Below are 24,188 nucleotides of genomic sequence, written 5' to 3' on the forward strand. Positions count from 1 at the left end.
TCAAATGGCTCTGAGCACTATGGGACTCAACTGCTGTGGTCATTAGTCCCCTAGAACTTAGAACTACTTAAACCTAACTAACCTAAAGACATCACACACATCCATGCCCGAGGCAGGATTCGAACCTGAGACCGTAGCAGTCGCACGGTTCCCGACTGCGCTCCTAGAACCGCGAGACCACCGCGGCCGGCTCACTGTTGGGTAACAGTTGTAACTTGGGATGGACGTTATCTGCCGAAATGGTCACGTAATATTGGTAATAATGCGAGGCCATGTTTCACTCTTGGGACATAAACTTGAATGACGCTGGAACACACTGAAACAAGACTCATCAGACCAAATGACTTTCTTCCATTGTTCAATAGTTCAAATTTTATGTCTTCATCACATCGTTTTCCCGTTTGACCATTTGCGTCACTGCTGAGTAATTCTTGAATTCCAGCACGCTCCCTCCACGTTGTTTTGGTGCTGACAGGAAGCGTGAGTACGACGCTCAGTCCTGCAATGACTTTTTAAGACGGAGTTCTCTTACGATCGCTGAGCACACATTTTCGTTCGCGTTGTGACTTTGCGGATAATGTATTCCCGCTTTCCCTGTACGCTGTATAAATCTTCGATACGGTCATTACTGAACATCGAAAGACGTCGGAAGCCTCGATTACAGAAGCACCCACCATAAGAGCGCTAACAATTTTCCAACGTTGGAATTCAGGTAGCTCCGGTATAGCACACTCACAACTACACAAACCAATGTTGGTGGCGGGGCGGGTCGCTTTCTCACTATCCTCTAAACAATCAATCCACCTACCTGGCCGGCCGCGGTGGTCTCGCGGTTCTAGGCGCGCAGTCCAGAACCGTGCGACTGCTACGGTCGCAGGTTCGAATCCTGCCTCGGGCATGGATGTGTGTGATGTCCTTAGGTTAGTTAGGTTTAAGTAGTTCTAAGTTCTGGGGGACTGATGACCACAGCAGTTGAGTCCCATAGAGCTCAGAGCCATTTGAACCACCTACCTGGAAAGGCTCATGTCCTCTGCCCCTTCCTTCACTCTGCGATGATAGATACTGGTTTAGCCGATAACAACAACGTTGACGAAAAGTCAGGTAAATACCTTCCAGGCAAAGGCCACATAACACTAGTCCATGAGCAAAATCTGAAAGTTAGTTGAACTATCGGGCGTTGGATTCTTGCATAATTCGTTTGAAAAATGTCTAAAATTTCCTGTAAGCTGGTTTATTGTCTTTAAAACACAGAAACTCCCTATCAAGTCCTTATTTAATATCCTGACACTCGTTAGGCAATGCTACTGATTGTCTCTGTAACAAGCTCACACCCAAAGGCAGCCAGAAGATATTTAGTCCGACCCGATATTTTAAACTCCTAATTAGTCACTGACTCACGACTACTTGCGAGTTAACACAGTCAGTCGTACAGTAGTCTTCTTGTACAGAAGCGCTCGTCATAATGTCTCGTAATTTGCACGAAAGACACCACGCAGGGTTTATTATGTACAAGGAACGTTCACACGCGAAAGCTCCAACAATAAATTACTCACAAAGCTCAACGTTATACAAAATAATCAAAACTGTAGTCACTTTTCATCGACTACACGAGAACCGATCAAACGCGCGGATTTCTTCATTTTGGTGTAAATCTGATCAGCGCAATTTAACATAGGTGTTAATCAGAAGATGACCCCCGAGCGACTATATCGACTCATAGATCACAGGCACCAAGCTCTACTCAAACGCGCGGGAAATGCAGTATTCCTATTGGCTGGTATGTTAAGCAGCCAATCAGATCATCTGGAGCACTTCGATACTGGCGGTACTTCTAATGTCAATCAGATAACCACAAGTACTTCCGAAATTAAATAAAATTTAACGAAAACAAAATACGATATCTTCCCACAAAACAAATTACTAATAAATTTAATACTCAACGGACCTTCTGGCTACCCTTTGCAAAATCAAGATCACTTGGACATATGTCACAAATTCCCCTATTACACAACAAATTTCTCACTCTTACATTTACATAATTTTAATAAAATATCACATTATTATTTTTCGTATGTTCTCTGTTTACCCTATCAGTCTCTCCAAACACTCACACAACCAAAACACGATGAAATAACCATTTTCTAAAGCATTTCTAATTGCGTCAGAAATCTGTGGTAATGGAACCAAAGAAAATTCCAGAAAATTAGAATATATTCTTGTAGTTTCAATTGACATCATAGATGAATGCATTGCAGTCTCTAACTCGGTTCAACAATCCCAGCACGGTTATTATGTGTTTCATCTACCAATTTATATCTCCGAAAATATTGAAGTTATTGATTTGAAATTTTAGCGGTATGGTTCTGTTACCCACAGAATTTGGTATACGAAGTATGAAAAAGGTCGGTTAATATTTAACAGTACCTGTTCAGATTCATAGAGAGTATGTGTAACGTGTTGCATGCAGCGTTAGGCAAGTAGCCGCGAGGTCTTTGGCGCCTTGACATGGTTCGCGCTGTTCGCCTCGTCGGATGTTCGAGTCCTTCCTCGGGCATGGGTGTGTGTGCTGTTCTTAGCGTAAGGTAGCTTAAGTTAGATTAAGTAGTGTGTAAGCTTAGTAACCTAGGAACTCGCTTGGGCCAGTAGCCGGCGCCAGCTGTGCGAGCGTCAGAACCAAATTCCGCTCTCCCGGCTCCACGGCAAGATACGCTTTCAGTGCAAGATAACAACTCACAATAATGTGCTGCGTTAAATGTTCTGCCCACAAGTGACACTTGGAGCGTACTCAGGACATTGCACAGTTGTCGTTCTTAGTCCAATACGGGAGCACAACCCGCAGGCCCGCATTAGTGTTTAAACGTGCATTTCTCGCAGTGTTTCCACATTTTTCTAACCCCTGACAATAATCTTGTTCTGTGCAATATTCACAAAGTAAGCATCACCCTATATTTATGAAAGAATCTCTACGCTGAGAACATTGCAGACTTTAAGCAGTCGCTTCGTGTTCGTTATGCACAGTTTTCAGAGAGCGGTTCTCGTAGTACGAAAACTGGTCATGTTGGCGAGCACGAACCCCCTGGCACGGAGCTATCACGCAGCTGCCCGGCAAACTGCGGGAGTGAAGCTCACACCCCTGTCTGTATACTTGCGAGTCTTGAGCCAAGAGGCGTCTCTCGGAGTTACTCGCCATATTTTACTTTCAGGTGGACGCCTGCCTTAGGCAGTGCTCTTTTGACGTCGCAGACCGACCGTGACGCGGACACGTTCAAACAATTCGGCTTGCAGACCTTGTCTAAATTTGAATCTTCTGAGGCTTTATACTCTCTGACGATGTCCGTGGCATTAGGATATGAAACGTGAAGCACATAAACATACCTTGGACGATCGCCTAATGCCCGTATAACATTGATCACCAAGGGCGCAAGTGCCAGAGGCGGAATCCTGCACTGTATGAGGAGAAGTCTCGTCGTGATATCCTGCAGTAGTGGGTTTTCAACGCAGCGAATGAAAAGCTGGCGCACGTTCTGCGCAAAGAGTTCGCTGGTGCCACAGGGCCTGAGTAACAGCATGCTCTAGACCGTGTGTAGTAAACAATTTTTGCGTAGCGTCCACTTTTGTGCCCTTGTTAGTAGCAAAATTTTCTACTTCCGACTGGTGCCACAGTAATGGTGATTTATGAAATAAGAAATTAGCTTTACTTTATAAAAATTATAGAGCAGTCTTACAGCGAGTTAAAGTTTATGTTAATAATTACTTACCAAATACTTAACTTCAAAATTTTAAGAAAACCTAAGAGAAAAATCTCTACCGCCTACCATCCACCACGAAAGCTGGAACAACCGGTGGTCGGCGGTGGGGATCAGCTCGGTAATCACTGATGTAGGCGCTGGACTCGATTTATTTTCTGGGTTTCGCCGCTGCTGCAGTGCAGATCGTTTTGCCTTTAGGTGTGATGGAGCAACCTTGTTTGTGCGTTTTGGTGCACCGCAGTGAGCTGATTTTTTTCATTATGGATGTATTTCGTGATTTTTTAATTTGTGAGAGAATGTTGCTGAAGCTCCGGACAACGAGTTGGTCCTTTTTTATATGAAAGAATTTTTAATGTATTTCGTTTGCGACAGATTCTGTGCAAATAAAAGAAATAACACGTAACAACTAAGAGTTTTTGGAAGGATAGAAATGGTTGGAAAATTGACCACTATTGTGAACAGTGACAATTTTTACCATAAGCACAGACACCCCGTGTCAAACTTGTTAATTTTTGGCGTTGAAACCCGCGATCACCCAGATTAAGAAGGCAAAGCATATTTCCCAGATTGTACCGACTTCGGGGGAGGAGGGAAGAATAACGAGAGCGGTGCCGGCAGACTCTCCTGAACGAGAACACCTAGGACGCAGCGACCAGACGGCGGCAGAACGGACGCTGTACCTGGACCGCGCGCGGTTCGTGGACCGCACCGACTCATAGGAAACGCCTGAGGGAGGAGAGGGAGGGGGAGGGAGATTGTACTATATATACACGGTGCCGGCCCACCGCCGGTCAGTACATCACCGCACCTGATGATGGCAACGTGGTCGATTGCCGAGATGTTGTGTCGTATGCACACTCAAAGCAGGCTGTTCACCCGAGATTTATTTCGTCCTTGTTAATATTTCCTATAGATTGTTCTTCTGTGTACGGTTATTCCACTATAATTACAGCAGGATCTGCTTAGTCAGTTACAAATGTTCCGAGAAGAGAACGGAGAGGTTCGCTTTTCAGCTGTATTGTTCAATTCTTGGCATGAACTTAATGAAAGTCAGGTTTGCTAGAGAAGAAACTAGAAAATAATAAATGTAATATTAAATCCTTCTATAAGATGGCGGACAATGACAGATATACTGGAGCCATTATTGGGGTATGCAGGATATAAATCTTAATTTTATGCAAAGCACAACCAAACACTAAATAATGAGAGTTGGCAAATCAATCAAAATTAGTGTGACTTCATCAAAATGAGAAAACTATAACATGTAGATCATTTGTTTTTTCACCACTATAATTAAAAAAAGAAACCGCAATTACTACATCATGATTTTAAGAAAATAGCTGCAGCATTAAAACATGGCTTAAGGGAAAGAAGGCAACTGTTAGTAAACAAACTACCCTCTCTGTGAACGAAGACTCAGTGTGTCAAAACATTCATCTGACACGTTCTCCCAAAATGGACGAGAAAGCCGAGTACTGCTTACAACAGAAAGCGGTACAGACAATTTCAGTGAAACGACGCAGGGTAAAAATAAAAATAAAAACTACACAAAAATATTTGGTTTAGAAAACTCTATTCAGCTGCATTCATTTTTTCACTCGTGCCTTCCTCAAATTCTAAGCTGACTTCCCTTTCATCTGTTTCTACCAGATTCTGCGAAATGTAAAGTTCACTGTTCTATCCACCGTATCGGTTTGTCTAAAAACATTTTACTCGAAAATATCAGACGCGCTTTTTGCAAGGAAGTGTGTAGTACTGTAGGTCGAAGCAATAATAATTATTATACCATTGGTGTCACGTAAACTACCGATTTTGAACAATACGAAACTAAACTTCTCCCGGCCATGAAGGCCCAACGGTACCGACCGGCCACCGTGTCATCCTCACCCCACAGGCATCACTGTATGCGGATGTGGAGGGGCATGTGGTCAGCACACCGCTCTCCCGGCCGTATGTCAGTTTCCGAGACCGGAGCCGCTACTTCTCAGTCAAGTAGCTCCTTACTTTGCCTCACAAGGGCTGAGTGCACCCCGATTGCAAACAGCGCTCGGCAGACCGGATGGTCACCCGTCCAAGTGCTAGTCCAGCCCGACAGCGCTTAACTTCGGTGATCCGACGGGAACCAGTGTTACCACTGCGGCAAGGCCGCTGGCAAACTACCGATTTTTGCATTGGCTATATCTGTGTCTCAGCAATGAAGGTCATCGCTGGTATTTACAAAGTAAATAAACATGCTATTGGCGAAAACTAATACGATTTAAATATGTATAATCTAGGTTTAATTTAAGTTTAAAAAAGAGAAAACTGTCAAAATGGTCTACAGTGACCCTCAATTATCTTTAATTACTTATTTAACTTGTCGTAAATTACAGTGGCTCATGTGGCTTCTCAATAACTATATAAAAGAAAAATCATCGCGTTTCAGATCTGTTTTTCAAGTGGCAAATGTGAACACCATGAGTTTTAATTAACGATCGACACTAGTATTACGCAAAAAGGGGGTGTAACAGATGAGACTTCTGCAGTTCTGAGTGAAGCCTTATGCGCTCAAAAATGCGGCATCGCGTGCGTTCATTACCTTGTCGGTGTTTAGGCAGCGTCAGGGCAGCGGCGGGCAGCAGGGCTCCGCTCACGTCGCCATCTCGGAAGCAACTCTCCTCTAACTTCTCCTTACTACAATTTACCGAAGTTAGTTTAAAAAAACTATCTGGCTATTTTTTCATCTGACCAATCAGGGTCTCAATGTTAACCTTAAGCTCCGTCTACAAAAATTCTGTCTATCCAATGAGAAACGTTATACTTTTCGTGGTGGGGCAATGTTTTTAAAGTTTGCAACGTAACAGAGACGCTAAAAAGTCTCACGCTAAAACCTGCAGCTGGTGTGGTCCTTTTAGCGTTATCGTAAGATCTATACTGTTCTTCTGGAGGGCTCTATCTTTTAACATGGGCGGGGGGGGGGGGGGGGGGGGGTGGTCCGTGACGTACCTGAGACGCGAAAAAGTCTCACGCTAAAACTTGCGGGTGGTAGTGGCCCTTTCTGTGTTATCGTAAGATCTATACTGCTTTTCTGGAGGGCTCTAGCTTTTAACATGGGCTGGGGGGTGGTCCTTGACGTACCTGAGACGCGAAAAAGTCTCACGCTAAAACGTATGGGTTGTGTGGCCCTACTGGTTAGCTGGCACCGTAGGTGTCCAGACCTTCCCTTATCGTAGGGCCTTCTAGCTTAACACGGTTCTGCTCTCGGCTTCTGTCCTCGTTTCTCCCCTCGGAACTGCGTCTGCCTCACGGTGGGAAGGTACGACATGCATTTAGGCATTCTTGTGTTAGTCTGTGGTATTCCATTTTCTCACTCGTTACTCGTATTACTTTGGTTAATTTAATGTCACGATTTATTCGGAGCTATGTGACGTACTACTGGATTTGCTTATCATGTCAGGGTTTTCATGGAAGGTGTTCGATTTGCCTGACACCTTACCATAGTTTGGTTTAGCGACGAAGCCCACTTTCATCTGGATGGGATCGCGCATTGGAGGAACTGACAATCCGCCTTTCGTGATCGAGAAGTCTCTTCGCCCTCAACGGGTACCTGTGTGGTGAGCAATGTCCAGTCACGGAATAATCGGCGAGATATGCTTTGACGGCAAGGTGACTACCGAACGGTATGTGAAGGTTTTGGAAGATTATTTCTGCCCCATTATCCGAAGTGACCTGATTTCCTCAAGAGGTGGTTCATCCAAGACGGAGCTCGACCCCATAGAAGTAGGAGTGTGTTTGATGTCGTGGAGGAGCACCTTGGGGACCATATTCTGGCTACGGGGTTCCCAGAGGCCACTGGCACGGGCCTAGACTGGCCGCCATGTTCTCCGGACCTGAACACACGCGACTCTTTTTCTGTGGGGCTGTGTTAAAGAGAAGGTGTACAGCAATAACCCCAAAACCATTGCTGAGCTTAAAACAGCCATTCAGGATCTCATCGACAGCATAGGTGTTCCGGCACTTCGGCCTGTCATACACAATTTCGGTACTCGTCTACGCCACATCATCGCCAAAGATGTTAGGCATATCGAACATGTCATAACCTAAATCTGAATATATGTAGTGGCGTTTACATGTCGAGAAAAGTGTGTACACGCGGTAGTTTGTAACTAATTTACGTTTTATTTCATATAGTGCAATAATTGTCACCCTGTATGTATGTTCTGGAGACGCACAGGACTAGAATTAAACTGTAGATAAATGCTGGAAGAACAGCAGTACCGCTTCCGGACAAAAGAAAACATAGCCGAAAACTCTGTAAATATTGATTACTGCTCTCAAAAGCTCGATTTACCATAACATCTAACAATGAAGAATGTTTTAGTAAAATATGGGGTTTCAGTCTTCGATCGCTATTTTTTATTTTCAATTACCGGTTTCGGGCTAACTGCCCAACTTCAGATCATATATAGTAGTTACAGAGTACCTTGTCCCTACAGTTACGACAGCGAACCGAGTGTTCTGTACGGACAAGTTACTCTGTGACTACTATATATGATCTGAAGTTGGGCAGTTAGCCCGAAACCGGTAATTGAAAATAAAGAATAGCGATCGAAGACTGAAACGCCATATTTTATTTAATGAACGATCGCGGAATTCCCATTGAGACAATCATGTCTAGTTTTGATAAAGAATGTTTTAGTACAAGAGAACATTTAAAATAGTCAGCAACTTTTCTGTCTGGAACTGCTATGTGATTAAAAACACGGTATGAACCGAAACTGGGGTTCTCGGACGCCACAACGCGGTTCCTTCCCTATTAACATTAGAAAAGTGTCTGTAACCAAATTTCGTCCTATCGACATTTTCGGTTGGAAGTGTGCGTCAGATGACGGCAGTCTGGCAACTGCGCAAACGCAGCAGGTATCTTCATTCCATACTCTCATGGGGATTCGGCTTAGCGTTACATCATTCAGAGTTGGATACCGTGTCTAGGGGCAATACTATATTAATTTATTTTTAATATTTGATCTGCCCAAAAATGCTGTAGTTTTCTGTTTGTTAAACTATACGTACCCTTCTAATAAAGTTCTTCTTTTTAGCATTGTGCGTGACAGTTATTGGTCACGGATGTTACAAATATTCCATGATTAGTTAAAAATAAAACACCTGTCGTAGGACAGAAATAACTACAAAATGTATCAGAACTGGCATGTTAAATACAAAAAGCAAAGTTTGTTCACAAATAGAAGAACTAAGGCTCCCTTCTTAAGAAACGATAGAATTCGGACGAAACGGTAAAAGTCGGTCGACTTCGGTCCGCTCATGTTTTGTGTTTATGCGGTCCAGCCTCAGAGAACTAATGCAGATCGTCGCGTGTGTAGCCGCTGCGAAGTGCCGTGTTGTGTTACATATCTCTCCATGAGTGACGAAGCGGTTCCCGGCCTGCCAGAGTGACCGAGCGTTTCTAGGCGCTTCAGTCTGGAACCGCGCGACCGCTACGGTCGCAGGATCGAATCCTGCCTCGGACATGGATGTGTGTGATGTCCTTATGGTAGTTAGGTTTAAGTAGTTCTAAGTTCTAGGGGACTGATGACCGCTGATGTTAAGTCCCATAGTGCTCAGACCCATTTCAGCCATTTTTTTTTTTTTTTTTTTTTGTTCCTGGCCCACACACAGGCAGAGCCAGATGCACTCCACTCGTCGGAGCTGCGGTAAGCGGTAGTACTATACGGAGAGGAGCAAGAAAAATAATAAAGTCAGTGAAGGCTGCGAGCAAGAGAGCAAAAATAAGGTGTTGCTCTACACGGACAGTGGCGTACCCACAAGCAAGTTTCAACACTGTGAAAAGAGAGTGCGGAAATTCTGCAAAGATAATCCTGGGAAGTCACCATAAATTCCTGACAATAGGAGGCAAATTTCAGTTCCCATTATTCGACAATGCTCTGTAACTGTCTTTCCCTTTGCCTGAAAACTTAAAACTGGCGATTTTGTTTGTGTTCTTAAGTCAGCATTATTGATTGCAGGAATTCCTGGTAATGTTTCCTTACAAGGAGACTTTTTGAAACCATACATGCGGTTGTGCAGGTTACGATCCCAGGTATTATCACACTCGGCAGTTATTTCCTTGGTGGACAGTCATTTACGAGTAATAAAAGAAAAAGGATTTCCTTCGATCCACTACCTGACTAAAGCCGCAATAACAATGACGATTACTGCCACAATATAAGTTTTACTACTGGCTCTTTTTAATTTCGAATTGTCTGTGAGAACTGATGCGGAATTAGTGGCTACGAGCACCATTATTTAACATGAAACTATCAATTTCGATTTCACGAATCCTCTAATCTTTTGTTACGCCCCTGTCTCGGTTTTTACTTTCGTATTCACTTCAGATGGCAGGGCTGCACAGAAATGTGAGAAAGTGGATGTGAGGAACTGGAAGAGACTACAGCAGACAAACTTCAGAATGGTTTTGATTTTCCACAGTGATCTAGTCGTACACTGGCCCTGCGTTACATTTAATCCTTTCAACCTAAAGCATGTAGCTTGCAAAACATATTTTTTTCAATTTTGGTTATGCCAGTCTGGATTTGAAAATGTAAATCACGAAAGTAATGCGATAAATCAATTAACATAACCAGCTGTAAATTATGTATGTAAACAATCTCGTCAGAGTTGAATGAGCGTTTCTCCACTTTGAGGAGCATTAACGTGGTTTTTGTTGTTGGTTACTTTTGTTGATATTCAACTAGCTTTTTCTCAGTGATTCTGACTCCTTCAGGTTTTAGATTTTTAATTTTCAGTGTCAGTATAACATTACTTGAATACGAACAACTCCTTTGTGAATATTTTCTAGCTATATTTTTAACTCGTTGGATGGTCTGAATTTAATGATGTGAGGATTTAATTTAAAGATTGTCGAATCAAAAATGTGGCAACCATATTGATATTACTACTGGCTCTTTTTAATTTCGAATTGTCTGTGAGAACTGATGCGGAATTAGTGGCTACGAGCACCATTATTTAACATCAAACTATCAATTTCGATTTCACGAATCGTCTAATCTTTTGTTACGCCCCTGTCTCGGTTTTTCCGAACTGACTATGCGAATGTAGACGAGATGTGGCTCAAATTCAAAGATATAGTAGCAACAGCAATTGAGATATTCATACCTCATAAATTGGTAAGAGATGGAACGGATCCCCCGTGGTACACAAAAAAGGTCCGAACGCTGTTGCAGAGGCAACGGAAAAAGCATGCGAAGTTCAGAATAACGCGAAATCCTGAAGATGGGCTAAAATTTACAGACGCGCGAAATTTGGCACGTACTTCGATGCGAGATGCCTTTAATAGGTTCCACAACGAAACATTGTCTCGAAATTTGGTAGAAAATCCGAAGAAATTCTGGTCGTATGTAAAGTACACAAGCGGCAAGACGCAGTCAATACCTTCGCTGCGCAGTGCCGATGGTACTGTTACCGACGACTGTGCCGCTAAAGCGGAGTTATTGAACGCAGTTTTCCGAAATTCCTTCACCAGGGAAGACGAATGGAATATTCCAGAATTTGAAACACGAACATCTGCTAGCATGACTTTCTTAGAAGTAGATACCTTAGGGGTTGCGAAGCAACTCAAGTCGCTTGATACGGGCAAGTCTTCAGGTCCAGATTGTATACCGATTAGGTTCCTTTCAGATTACGCTGATACTATAGCTCCCTACTTAACACTCATATACAACCGCTCGCTCACCGATAGATCTGTACCTACAGATTGGAAAATTGCGCAGGTCGCACCAGTGTTCAAGAAGGGTAGTAGGAGTAATCCATTTAACTACAGACCTATATCATTGACGTCGGTTTGCAGTAGGGTTTTGGAGCATATACTGTATTCAAACATTATGAATCACCTCGAAGGGAACGATCTATTGACACGTAATCAGCATGGCTTCAGAAAACATCGCTCTTGTGCAACACAGCTAGCTCTTTATTCGCACGAAGTAATGGCCGCTATCGACAGGGGATCTCAAGTTGATTCCGTATTTCCAGATTTCCGGAAAGATTTTGACACCGTTCCTCACAAGCGACTTCTAATCAAGCTGCGGAGCTATGGGGTATCGTCTCAGTTGTGCGACTGGATTCGTGATTTCCTGTCAGGAAGGTCGCAGTTCGTAGTAATAGACGGCAAATCATCGAGTAAAACTGAAGTGATATCAGGTGTTCCCCAGGGAGGCGTCCTGGGACCTCTACTGTTCCTGATCTATATAAATGACCTGAGTGACAATCTGAGCAGTTCTCTTAGACTGTTCGCAGATGATGCTGTAATTTACCGTCTAGTAAGGTCATCCGAAGACCAGTATCAGCTGCAAAGCGATTTAGAAAAGATTGCTGTATGGTGTGTCAGGTGGCAGTTGACGCTAAATAACGAAAAGTGTGAGATGATCCACATGAGTTCCAAAAGAAATCCGTTGGAATTCGATTACTCGATAAATAGTACAATTCTCAAGACTCTCAATTCAACTAAGTACCTGGGTGTTAAAATTACGAACAACTTCAGTTGGAAGGACCACATAGATAATATTGTCGGGAAGGCGAGCCAAAGGTTGCGTTTCATTGGCAGGACACTTAGAAGATGCAACAAGTCCACTAAAGAGACAGCTTACACTACACTCGTTCGTTCTCTGTTAGAATATTGCTGCGCGGTGTGGGATCCTTACCAGGTGGGATTGACGGAGGACATCGAAAGGGTGCAAAAAAGGGCAGCTCGTTTTGTATTATCGTGTTATAGGGGAGAGAGTGTGGCAGATATGATACACGAGTTGGGATGGAAGTCATTACAGCATAGACGTTTTTCGTCGCGGCGAGACCTTTTTACGAAATTCAGTCACCAACTTTCTGTTCCGAATGCGAAAATATTTTGTTGAGCCCAACCTACATAGGTAGGAATGATCATCAAAATAAAAGAAGAGAAATCAGAGCTCGAACAGAAAGGTTTAGGTGTTCGTTTTTCCCGCTCGCTGTTCGGGAGTGGAATAGTAGAGAGATAGTATGATTGTGGTTCGATGAACCCTCTGCCAAGCACTTAAATGTGAATTGCAGAGTAGTCATGTAGATGTAGATGATTAATACTCGTAATATAAAAGATCTGTTTTGCTCATGCTGTTGACATATACGCAATATTTAGAGAGTTACAACTATTGCACTATATGAAAAAAAACGTAAATTAGTTACAAACTTTGCATTAAATTAGCTTCGCCCGGAATTGAAGACTTGAAGTGGAAAATGGTTCTCAGGGCGAAATCTGACAGTTGCCAGGAGAACGAAAAATCAGTGTACCGGTATTTATATTTGTATATTAAGTAACTTGTATCCAAAAATTGAGGACGTATTCTGACAACACAGATTTACGCTGCTCATTATCGCAAAAAATAAGCCAAATTAGAAAATAAGTGCTTTATTAGGAACGTTCTAAGTGCCAAACCAGGAAACTGACTGTTTTATATTTAAGTGCCAATAAGAGTTTTAACAAATTGATTCGTGCTACGTCGAAACTGATATTTTTGAGATAGTAGCTGTGCACAAAATACAAACTGAATCTTGCAAAGAAGAAAAACAGTAACCAACCACTGTTGATAACAGTATTCATTCACACGAACGGCGCCGTTACTGGTTTCGAAACGACAGGTTCATTTTCAGGCGGCTGATCATGTTTATATTACATTTCATGTTGGTTACATCAGCTGTTGACGTTTTCTCATGAACAAATGTAAAATAAAGTTGCCAGCCGTCTTTCGGTTCTAAATCGGCAATTGCGCTATTTGCGTAAATTAAATAGCGTTATTAACGTCGTTGGCGCTGTTTTCTTCTTTCGAAGAATCAACTTGTATTACGTACACAGCCACTACCTCAAAAATTTCAGTTTCAGTCAAAATAGCAGAAAGAAAGCAGTATTTTCCATGTGCCATTAATACTTAGTCACCACGTTTTATTTGTAATTACACAGATAACGTCACCACGTTTTATTTGTAATTACACAGATACCTAAGTACAGCATTTGGTTTTTAACTAGCAGAACTATGCTCAACAAAAACCAGTTCTCACATCTTTTGAATTTAAAAACTCCAGAGGGGAGCACTTGGTACCAGGACCATGCGCCATCTTCTACCGTATTTTAGGAAGACTTTCTTCCCAGTTCGGCAGCGTGTCGAGATCTCAAAAGCACTGAAAACCCACTTTGTGAAAAAATTTTACTTAGAACGTTTTCCATTTGCATCCTACAGTTATTCTTGTAAAGACAATGACGACATGAAATTTCTGTCACTCTCGTCTCGGATACGCAGAAAATCGGGAAGCAACGTTTCTGTAAGTTCAATTGCTAACATTTATCTAACAACTAAATGTACACTTCTGGCCACTAAAATTGCTACACCACGAAGATGACGTGCTACAGACGCGAAAATTAATCGACAGGAAGAAGATGCTGTGACATGCGAATGATTAGCTTTTCAGAGCATTCACACAAGGTTGGCGCCGGTGCCAACATCTACAACGTGCTGACATGAGGAAAGTTTCCAACCGATTTCTCATACACAAATAGCAGTTGAGTTGTGATGCCTCGTGTAAGGAGGAGAAATGCGTACTATCACGTTTCCGACTTTGATAAAGGTCGGATTGTAGCCTATCGCGACATTGCTGCTCGCGCTGGTCAAGATTGAATGGCTGTTGGCGGAATATGGAATCGGTGGGTTCAGGGGGGTAATACGGAACGCCGTGCAGGATCCCAACGGCCTCGTATCACTAGCAGTCGAGATGACAGGCATCTTATCCGCATGGCTGTAACGGATCGTGCAGCCACGTCTCGATCCCGGAGTCAACAGATGGGGACGTTTGGAAGACAACAACCATCTGCACGAGCAGTTCGACGACGTTTGCAGCAGCATGGACCATCACCTCGGAGACCATGGCTGCGGTTACCCTTGACGATGCATCACAGACTGGAGCTCCTGCGATGGTATACTCAACGACGAACATGGGTGCACGAATGGCAAAACGTCATTTTTTTCGGATGAATCCAGGTTCTGTTTACAGCATCATGATGGTCACATCCGTGTTTGGCGACGTCGCGGTGAACTCACATTGGTAGCGTGTATTCGTCATCGCCATACTGGCGTATCACCCGTCGTGATGGTATGGGGTGCCATTGGTTACAGGTCTCGGTCACCTTTTGTTCGCATTGACGACACTTTGAACAGTGGACGTTACATTTCAGATGTGTTACGACCCGTGTCTCTACCCTTAATTCGATCCCTGCGAAACCCTACATTTCAGCAGGATAAGGCACGACAGCCTTTCTGCCCTGGTCAGTACATTCTCCAGACCTCTCACTAATTGAAAAGTCTGGTCAATGGTGGCCGTGCAACTGGCTCGTCACAATACGCCAGTCTCTACTCTTAATGAACTGTGGTATCGTGTTGAAGCTGCATGGGCAGCTGTAGCTGTACACGCCATCCAAGCTCTGTATGACTCAATGCCCAGGCGTATCAAGGTCTTTATTACGGCCAGAGGTGGTGTTCTGGGTACTGATTTCTGAGGATCTATGCACCCAAACTGCGTGAAAATGTAATCACATGTCAGTTCTAGTACAATATATTTGTCCAATGAATACCCGTTTATCACCTGCATTTCTTCTTGGTGTAGCAATTTTAATGGCCAGTAGTGTAAGTAATCCAGAATTCTTTGGAATCTCAATACATTATATTTTATCATAAGGCTTACTACATACATTGAGTAGAGCAACACTATCATTTCTCACTCACCAAGCCCAGATAATCGCAGAATTGTAAAAGATGAGACGAACGTTTTCCTCATTAAAAAATAAAATGAAGGCGTCACTTTCAATTGATTGCACCAGACCTCTTTTCCATTTCGAGGCGTACATCATAATAAACGTATCTATGAGGTCATACGAAGATAAAATCTGGTTACTATGAAGAATATAAAGCACTCCATCTTCAAGCCAAGAGTGGCCTACAGGGACCATCCGACCGCCGTGTCTTCCTCAGAGGAGGATGCGGATAGGAGGGGCGTGGAGTCAGGACACCGCTCTCCCGGTCGTTACGATGGTATTCTTGGCCGAAGCCGCTACTAATCGGTCGAGTAGCTCTTGAATTGGCACCACAAGGCTAACTGCACCACGAAAACCGCAACAGCGCATGGCGGCCGGAATGGTCACCCATCCAAATGCCGACCACGCCCGACAGCGCTTAACTTCGGTACTACAAAGAATGTTGTTGTTATCGTCTTCAGTCCTGAGCTGGTTTGATGCAGCTCTCCATGCTACTCTATCCTGTGCAAGCTGCTTCATCTCCCAGTACCTACTGCAACCTACATCCTTCTGAATCTGCTTAGTGTACTCATCTCTCGGTCTCCCTCTACGATTTTTACCCTCCACGCTGCCCTCCAACGCTAAATTTGTGATCCCTTGATGCCTCAAAACATGTCCTACGAACCCATCCCTTCTTCTAGTCAAGTTGTGCCACAAACTTCTCTTCTCCCCAATCCTATTCAATACCTCCTCATTAGTTACGTGATCTATCCACCTTATCTTCAGTATTCTTCTGTAGCACCACATTTCGAAAGCTTCTATTCTCTTCTTGTCCAAACTAGTAATCGTCCATGTTTCACTTCCATACATGGCTACAGTCCAAACAAATACTTTCAGAAACGACTTCCTGATACATAAATCTATATTCGATGTTAACAAATTTCTCTTCTTCAGAAACGCTTTCCTTGCCATTGCCAGTCTACATTTTATATCCTCTCTACTTCGACCATCATCAGTTATTTTACTTCCCAAATAGCAAAACTCCTTTACTACTTTAAGTGTCTCATTTCCGAATCTAATTCCCTCAGCACCACCCGATTTAATTTGACTACATTCCATTATCCTCGTTTTGGTTTTGTTGATGTTCATCTTATATCCTCCTTTCAAGGCACTGTCCATTCCGTTCAACTGCTCTTCCAAGTCCTTTGCCGTCTCTGACAGAATTACAATGTCATCGGCGAACCTCAAAGTTTTTACTTCGTCTCCATGAATTTTAATACCTACTCCAAATTTTTCTTTTGTTTCCTTTACTGCTTGCTCAATATACAGATTGAATAACATCGGGGAGAGGCTAAACCCTGTCTCACTCCTTTCCCAACCACTGCTTCCCTTTCATGCCCCTCGACTCTTATGACTGCCATCTGGTTTCTGTACAAACTGTAAATAGCCTTTCGCTCTCTGTATTTTACCCCTGCCACCTTTAGAATTTGAAAGAGAGTATTCCAATCAACATTGTCAAAAGCTTTCTCTAAGTCTACAAATGCTAGAAACGTAGGTTTGCCTTTTCTTAATCTTTCTTCTAAGATAAGTCGTAAGGTCAGTATTGCCTCACGTGTTCCAACATTTCGACGGAATCCAAACTGATCCTCCCCGAGGTCCGCATCTACCAGTTTTTCCATTCGTCTGTAAAGAATTCGCGTTAGTATTTTGCAGCTGTGACTTATTAAACTGATAGTTCGGTAATTTTCACATCTGTCAGCACTACAAAGAATAGGGATAAATAAAATTCTTCCATGAGAAAAAAAGTTTCCTCTCGTTACGGGGCTACTTCCTTATTGTGGTATGTGTTGTGTGTCGCAGGGCTGTCGGGCAGCAAGCAGGGCGCCAGCCTGGCGACGGCTCCGCGCCTGCACGACGGGGAGGCGGCGGTCCGTGTCGTGGCGGCCCACGAGGGCGCAGACGCGCTGCTCGCAGTGCGCCTGGACCCGGCCGCCGGCGCGCCCACGCTCATCCAGTGGTGAGTACCGTAGTCGCCGTAAGAACAGCCGTGACAGCTGCCAGAACTGTTGCCAGGTTTCAGCTGTGAAGCTCAAACTGCTGCAGGCGAAAACTGGTTGAGCTAGGGATGGGAAGCTGTCTTGCCCAGGCTATAGCAACTACCAGGGGTGAATTTATAGCGACTCGACTGTAATACTTTATATACATCGTCTCTTGACATTATTAGTAGCCTTTAATTAAATACTGTAAGTACAGACTGTCAGGAGTAGTGCATTTACGAGCAGAAGATAGGGTCTCTAAACTTAATTTTAGGATTCAACTTCGTGACTTTTAATACACCCTTGTCTACAGAAAACTGTCCAAGAATGGCAAATATTTCAGTCGGAACGTTCTACAAAAAGATTATGTTAATTTCTAATGTATGTACGATTCCTTTCACATTAAAAACAAAACAAAGAGGTATTGCACTGAGCAAGGAAATACCACATCGCACAGCAGGTACATTAAGATCCAAGCCACCCAGGCATTTGAATATGCGATAAAGTTTTTAGTTGGTGGTAAGTTTATTAAATAATAGCAAATATAATACCTTATCTTTCTCACGAATTATATTACTGCGCTTACACGTAGAGCCCAATCTTGCAAAATTAACATAGTAGAACCCCCCCCCCCCGCCTCGCATTTTTCGTGGTTTATTTACGTTGTAAATACGAAATATGCATCGAACCCGTTGGAGACTTGCCCTTTATCTAAAATACGTTTTTATGACGAAAAGTTCGTTAAATCTGACAAAGTACGGTTAAATAAGGGGCGAATGTAAATATTAGTCTATGCTACAGGTCAGTTTAGGTCAAACTGCCACCACAATCAAATCAGGCATAGGGGCGCCCAATATCACACTTCAGTTACATGACTACGCACCTATACTTAGATTTCAAATATTTAGTATCATATTAATTTACGCTTTGCACATTTTCCTTTATTTACGCGATTATGTGAAGCTACGCGATTATCTGAAGCTATAATTTAAGTTATATAGCTACCTCTTGTAGATCCAATCTTTGGAAAATGAATAGCCCTCTATAAAAGCATACTAAGATTATCAGAGTAATTTGCGCTTCACACTTTGCATATAAGGAGCCCCTATGATAATTTGAAGCTGCAAGTAAGTAACTAATTGTTTACAGGAAATTACAGCCCTTTCTGTGGGTAACCCAAGCAATCTATTGTGAAAGCATACTTGAATTAAAACTTCTGAAAAGCAACAAAAACAATCACTGGAGTAATGGCTGTTGCAACTGCCAAAAACTGAGTAACACCAAGAAGACGTAACTGACCATACCTTCCATTTCAGTGATAAAAAAAACTTATAATCTTCGCTTCTGACGTTTCGGAAATGTTGCAGAGTATAATGCATGCCATTGTTAGGCTTTTCCATCTTCACAAAATTCTCGGAATATCATATAGTTTACGGTATTTGTCATGGACAACTTCAATGAAACAAGCGTTATTGCGTAAATAAAGAAATACATCTCTGCACACAAAACACAGCACAGTTACAGAGCATATGTAAAAATATTTACACCAGTCTTCAATCGAAAAGAAAGTCAGCGAACCATGTCGCTTTCATAACCAACGCAGAATGACTTCCCGAAACATGACACGTAATAGTACAGCGTGGGACGGCAGGGAGGGCTGTATGTGTCAGAGTGTCTCTGTGTATTCTCTATCTGATAAGTACGATCCCGGATGCTAAAGCTTCGGCACAGGGGACGAGGTAGTTAACGTTGACGTGGCGCTCTACGAATTTTGTGACGTCACTTCTTGCTGTTCTCGTTGAGGAGACATTTCGTTACGTGAAATACAACATACGTTCCGCTATAATTCGATAACGTGCTAAGTAAAGTAGACTCGATACGAAGGAAGAACTCCCCTTATGACACAAGCTGAAAGCAAGACGCCATTTGTATATGAAGTGTTCAGAAGAAGCACAAATTCGGTGAGTTTTATGTTGCATGGCCAAAAGTGTTGGCTGGGAAGTAGCTAAAATATACACTCCCGGAAACGGAAAAAAGAACACATTGACACCGGTGTGTCAGACCCACCATACTCGCTCCGGACACTGCGAGAGGGCTGTACAAGCAATGATCACACGCACGGCACAGCGGACACACCAGGAACCGCGGTGTTGACCGTCGAATGGCGCTAGCTGCGCAGCATTTGTGCACCGCCGCCGTCAGTGTCAGCCAGTTTGCCGTGGCATACGGAGCTCCATCGCAGTCTTTAACACTGGTAGCACGCCGCGACAGCGTGGACGTGAACCGTATGTGCAGTTGACGGACTTTGAGCGAGGGCGTATAGTGGGCATGCGGGAGGCCGGGTGGACGTACTGCCGAATTGCTCAACACGTGGGGCGTGAGGTCTCCACAGTACATCGATGTTGTCGCCAGTGGTCGGCGGAAGGTGCACGTGCCCGTCGACCTGGGACCGGACCGCAGCGACGCACGGATGCACGCCAAGACCGTAGGATCCTACGCAGTGCCGTTGGGCACCGCACCGCCACTTCCCAGCAAATTAGGGACACTGTTGCTCCTGGGGTATCGGCGAGGACCATTCGCAACCGTCTCCATGAAGCTGGTCTACGGTCCCGCACACCGTTAGGCCGTCTTCCGCTCACGCCCCAACATCGTGCAGCCCGCCTCCAGTGGTGTCGCGACAGGCGTGAATGGAGGGACGAATGGAGACGTGTCGTCTTCAGCGATGAGAGTCGCTTCTGCCTTGGTGCCATTGATGGTCGTATGCGTGTTTGGCGCCGTGCAGGTGAGCGCCACAATCAGCACTGCATACGACCGAGGCACACAGGGCCAACACCCGGCATCATGGTGTGGGGAGCGATCTCCTACACTGGCCGTACACCTCTGGTGATCGTCGAGGGGACACTGAATAGTGCACGGTATATCCAAACCGTCATCGAACCCATCGTTCTACCATTCCTAGATCGGCAAGGGAACTTGCTGTTCCAACAGGACAATGCACGTCCGCATGTACCCAACGTGCTCTAGAAGGTGTAAGTCAACTACCCTGGCCAACAAGATCTCCGGATCTGTCCCCTATTGAGCATGTTTGGGACTGGATGAAGCGTCGTCTCACGCGGTCTGCACGTCCAGCACGAACGCTGGTCCAACTGAGGCGCCAGGTGGAAATGGCATGGCAAGCCGTTCCACAGGACTACATCCAGCATCTCTACGATCGTCTCCATGGGAGAATAGCAGCCTGCATTGCTGCGAAAGGTGGATATACACTGTACTAGTGCCGACATTGTGCATGCTCTGTTGCCTGTGTCTATGTGCCTATGGTTCTGTCAGTGTGATCATGTGATGTATCTGACCCCAGGAATGTGTCAATAATGTTTCCCCTTTCTGGGACAATGAATTCACGGTGTTCTTATTTCAATTTCCAGGAGTGTATTATAAGAGAATAGTGATATTACAGGGCCGAATGCTGAGTAACAGAGAAAGGAGAGTGTCTCGCTCTCCAGGCAGACGCACGACCTCGCACGACCTCCCTCCCACGCCTCGTGATCGGTTATTCCGACAATGCTGGGCTATGCTGCGTCCCAGCACGCGCTCTGCACCGCCCATCCACGTCGTTCCAACAATTCAGCACGCGCGTAGCAGTTCTTGTTGCTGACCGGGACGACTGGGTATTAAATGTAAAACCTTACTGAGACGAAAAGACAGTAAATTTACTACATTGGTGTCAAAAATTTAAAGCAACAAACTGTTATTTCCCCTTCCACTCTCTAATTCACTATACAGGGTGGTCCATTGATAGTGACCGGGCCGCATATCTCACGAAATAAGCGTAAAACGAGAAACTACAAAGAACGAAACTCGTCTAGCTTGAAGGGGGAAACCAGTTGGCGCTATGGTTGGCCAGCTAGATGGCGCTGCCGTATGTCAAACGGATATCAACTGCTTTTTTTAAAATAGGAACCCCCATTTTTATTACATATTCATATATTCGTATACTACGTAAAGAAATATGAATGTTTTAGTTACACCACATTTTTCGCTTTCTGGTAGATGCCGCTGTAATTGTCACAAACGTATAAGTACGTGGTATAATGTAACATTCCGCCAGTGCAGACGGTATTTGCTTCGATACATTACCCGAGTTAAAATGGACCGTTCACCAATTGCGGAAAAGGTCGATATCGTGTTGATGAATGGCTGTTGTTATCAAAATGCCCAACGGGCGTGTGCTATGTATGCTGCTCGGTATCCTGGACGACATAATCCAAGTTTCCGGACCGTTCGCCGGATAGTTACTTTATTTAGAGGAACAGGAAGTGTTCAGCCACATGTGAAACGTCAACCACGACCTGCAACAAATGATGATGCCCAAGTAGGTGTTTTAGCTGCTGTCACGGCTAATCCGCTCAGTTGCGCGAGAATAGGGAATCTAAAAAACGTCGGTGTTGGGAATGCTACCTCAACATCGATTGCACCCGTACCATATCTCTATGCACCAGGAATTGCATGGCGACGAGTTTGAACTTCGTGTACAGTTCTGCCACTGGCCACAAGAGAAATTACGAGACAATGACAGATTTTCTGCGCGCGTTCTATTTAGCGACGAAGCGTCATTCACCAACAGCGGTATAATATGCACTATTGGGCAACGGAAAATTCACGATGGCTGCGACAAGTGGAACATCAGCAACCTTGGCGGGTTAAACTATGGTGCGGCAATATGGGAGGAAGGATAATTGGCCCCCATTTCATCGATGGCAATATAAATGGTGCAGTGTATGCTGATTTCCTACGTAATGTTCTACCGATGTTACTACAAGATGTTTCACTGCATGACTGAATGGCGATCTATTTCCGACATGACGGATGTCTGGCACATAGCTCGCATGCGGTTTAAGCGGTATTGAATAGCATATTTCGTGACAGGTGGATTGGTCGTCGAAGCACCGTACCATGGCCCGCACGTTCACCGGATCTGACGTCCCCGGATTTCTTTCTGTGGGGAAAGTTGAAGGATATTTGCTATCGTGATCCACCGACAACGCGTGACAACATGCGTCAGCGCATTGTTAATGCATGTGCGAACATTACGGAAGGGGAACTACTCGCTGTTGAGAGGAATGTCGTTACACGTATTACCAAATGCATTGAGGTTGACCGACATAATTTTGAGCATTTATTGCATTAATGTGCTATTTACGGGTAATCACGCTGTAACAGCATGCGTTCTCAGAAATGATAAGTTCACAAAGGTAAATGTATCACATTGGAACAAGAAAATAAAATTTAATTTAAAAAACCTACCTGTTACCAACTGTTCGTCTAAAATTGTTAGCCATATGTTTGTGACTATTACAGCGCCATCTGTCACAAAGCGAAAAAAGCGGTCCAACTAAAACATTCATATTTCTTTACGTACTATACGAGTATGTGATAAAAATGGGGGTTCCTATTTAAAAAACGCAGATGATATCCGTTTGACCTATGGCAGCGCCATCTAGCGGGCCAGCCATGGCGTCCTCTGCGTTTCCCCCTTCAAGCTAGACAAGTTTCGTTCTTTGTAGTTTTTTTCGTTTGGCGCTTATTTCGTGAGATATTTGACCCGGTCACGATCAATGTACCACCCTGTATAATCATACAACCTGTCAACCAGATGTCCGTACGATCGTGTTCTGCATGGAAGATGGCACTGCGGTCAACGGACAACCATGGCAACGCTGACGTCAAGTGACCTATGAAAAAAGGTGGAGTTTGCCGGATAGCCCCACATCCACAGTCGGTGTGTACACAGTCACAGACGGTACAGTATGGCGCAGGGAAGATGCCTACCGAACTCGGTGCGGTGGAGGGCCAGAGAAAGAAAGGTATCAGGACATTCGCAAAAACTGATGTGATCCGGTGGCTTGGTGTGAATCGTTTTGTTGTTTCTCGAATCTGGCACTGTATACAGGCCGAAACTGTATCCCGAAGGCCGGGACAGGGCCGACCACGTGTCACTTCAGGAGAGAGGACCGTCATTTGGCTGTAAGGGCACGACACTGCCGCTTTCGAACTGCTCGGCAACTGACATGTGAGCTCACACCATCCACTGGACGTGTTCTATCGAGCCAAACGGCGTGCGGAAAGCTTCGGCAGAGTGGCCTTTATTGTCGTAGACCTGCTGTACTTCTGACGCGTCTTCACAGAATAGAAGGTCTACAGTGGAGTTGTCAATATGCGCCGGCCGCGGTGGTCTCGCGGTTCTAGGCGCTCAGTCCGGAACCGTGCGCCTGCTACGGTCGCAGGTTCGAACCCTGCCTCGGGCATGGATGTGAGTGATGTCCTTAGGTTAGTTACGTTTAAGTAGTTCTAAGTTCTAGGGGACTAAGGACCACAGCAAGTAGAGTCCCATAGTGCTCAGAGCCATTTGAACCATTTTTTTTGTCAATATGCCACCTGGGCGGTCGAACAGTGGACGCCAACGTTGTTTACAGAGATGAGTCCCGATTTGCCGGCCGGAGTGGCCGTGCGGTTCTAGGCACTACAGTCTGGAACCGTGTGCCCGCTCGGTTGCAGGTTCGAATCCTGCCTCAGGCATGGATGTGTGTCATATCCTTACGTTAGTAC

At 44.4% G+C, this 24,188-nt stretch overlaps 1 protein-coding gene across 1 annotated transcript in view; it reads left to right on the forward strand.

Moving 5' to 3' along the window:
* Positions 1-24,188, forward strand: part of LOC126267904 (muscle M-line assembly protein unc-89-like) — a gene marked incomplete at its 3' end in the record, with an annotated part of 447,423 nt that overhangs the window by 70,752 nt on the left and 352,483 nt on the right. Inside the window, exon 2 of the mRNA XM_049973214.1 lies at positions 17,410-17,566. Within this exon, the coding sequence (XP_049829171.1) occupies positions 17,410-17,566 (157 nt within the window). The remainder of the gene's footprint in view (positions 1-17,409; positions 17,567-24,188) is intronic.

The sequence above is a fragment of the Schistocerca gregaria genome, chromosome 4 (assembly GCF_023897955.1).
Source record: "Schistocerca gregaria isolate iqSchGreg1 chromosome 4, iqSchGreg1.2, whole genome shotgun sequence".
Taxonomy (NCBI): domain Eukaryota; kingdom Metazoa; phylum Arthropoda; class Insecta; order Orthoptera; family Acrididae; genus Schistocerca; species Schistocerca gregaria.